The sequence below is a fragment of the Monosiga brevicollis genome, genomic scaffold (assembly GCF_000002865.3).
Source record: "Monosiga brevicollis MX1 MONBRscaffold_72 genomic scaffold, whole genome shotgun sequence".
Taxonomy (NCBI): domain Eukaryota; class Choanoflagellata; order Craspedida; family Salpingoecidae; genus Monosiga; species Monosiga brevicollis.
In genome coordinates, this window is record NW_001865105.1 from 11,757 (window position 1) to 12,741 (window position 985).

A 985-nucleotide genomic window follows, 5' to 3' on the forward strand; every position below is an offset into this window, starting at 1 on the left:
ATCGGCTCTTTGCCGACCCCACGAGCACTTTGGGTAGCCTGATGCGCACCCAGGCACAGCCCTTGGATAATATGGCCAAAGGCATCTTGGCTACCGCAACAAGCAACCAATTGCAAGCCAAAATGACATCACGTGTGATGCTATTGAAAGACGATTTGAGCTGAGACAGTAAAGCGGTTCAATTGCACTTCTCTCACAGGAGAGAACGATAGAAAACAGGAAGGGAAATATCCAAAAGAAAATGCCACTCACGGTCAGCGGGACCGTACTTATAATCCGGTGGCTAAACACACCCAGAGTGTACGAGAGGGTTCCTCGACGGGCGGCGGCAGCTGCACATCGTCGAGTACATTGATGCAATCCTTCCAGGGAGATCTGGCAGGTGCTCGATGCTTGCACTCCAATAAACGAGCTCAGGCCGTATATGCAGCCCGGGCGATTGGTGCATTTCTTGAGCCAGCGCATGAGCATGGCACGAACAGCGAGCGTGGCCGAGGGGCAGGCTGGAGTCGACGTCGATATCCGAGCCGATGGCGACGTGACGGACGAGACGCTGCGCACCATTGTCTGTCGAGGCATTGAGCTCAATGTGGAGGAGCTTGGGGCTGCCTTGGAGCAGATGCGCAAAGACATGACGGAAACATTGGACAAGCACCTCTTGTTGGTCTCAGGCCTGCGGACGAAGTACGAGAACGAAAATGAGCGGCTGCGATTGAAGGAGGATCGGACCAACAGGGTCAAGAACTGGTGGGTGGGCCATGGCAGTCCAGCCGAGAACGCGCTGTTCGATCACATTGGCCAGACCCCGAGTCTGCGGCAAGAGTTTATCCGAACGGAGCATGGGTCCAGTGGCGAGCTGACCTTTCGAGAGGACAGGGTACGGGTATGGCTCCGATATGTGCGCAGGTTCAACGAGCTAGCACTCACCTACACGCACATTGCCGGAGGTACGATTGAATCAAGCCGTCTCTTGGCTTTTTTTTTA

The 985-nt window shown here is 54.9% G+C and overlaps 1 protein-coding gene across 1 annotated transcript in view; it reads left to right on the forward strand.

The window, feature by feature from the left end:
* Positions 1 to 469: 469 nt before the first annotated feature.
* MONBRDRAFT_30560 (uncharacterized protein) overlaps positions 470 to 985 on the forward strand; it is a gene marked incomplete at both ends in the record, with an annotated part of 2,157 nt that continues 1,641 nt past the window's right edge. The window contains one exon of the mRNA XM_001751005.1: positions 470 to 877. Within this exon, the coding sequence (XP_001751057.1) occupies positions 470 to 877 (408 nt within the window). The remainder of the gene's footprint in view (positions 878 to 985) is intronic.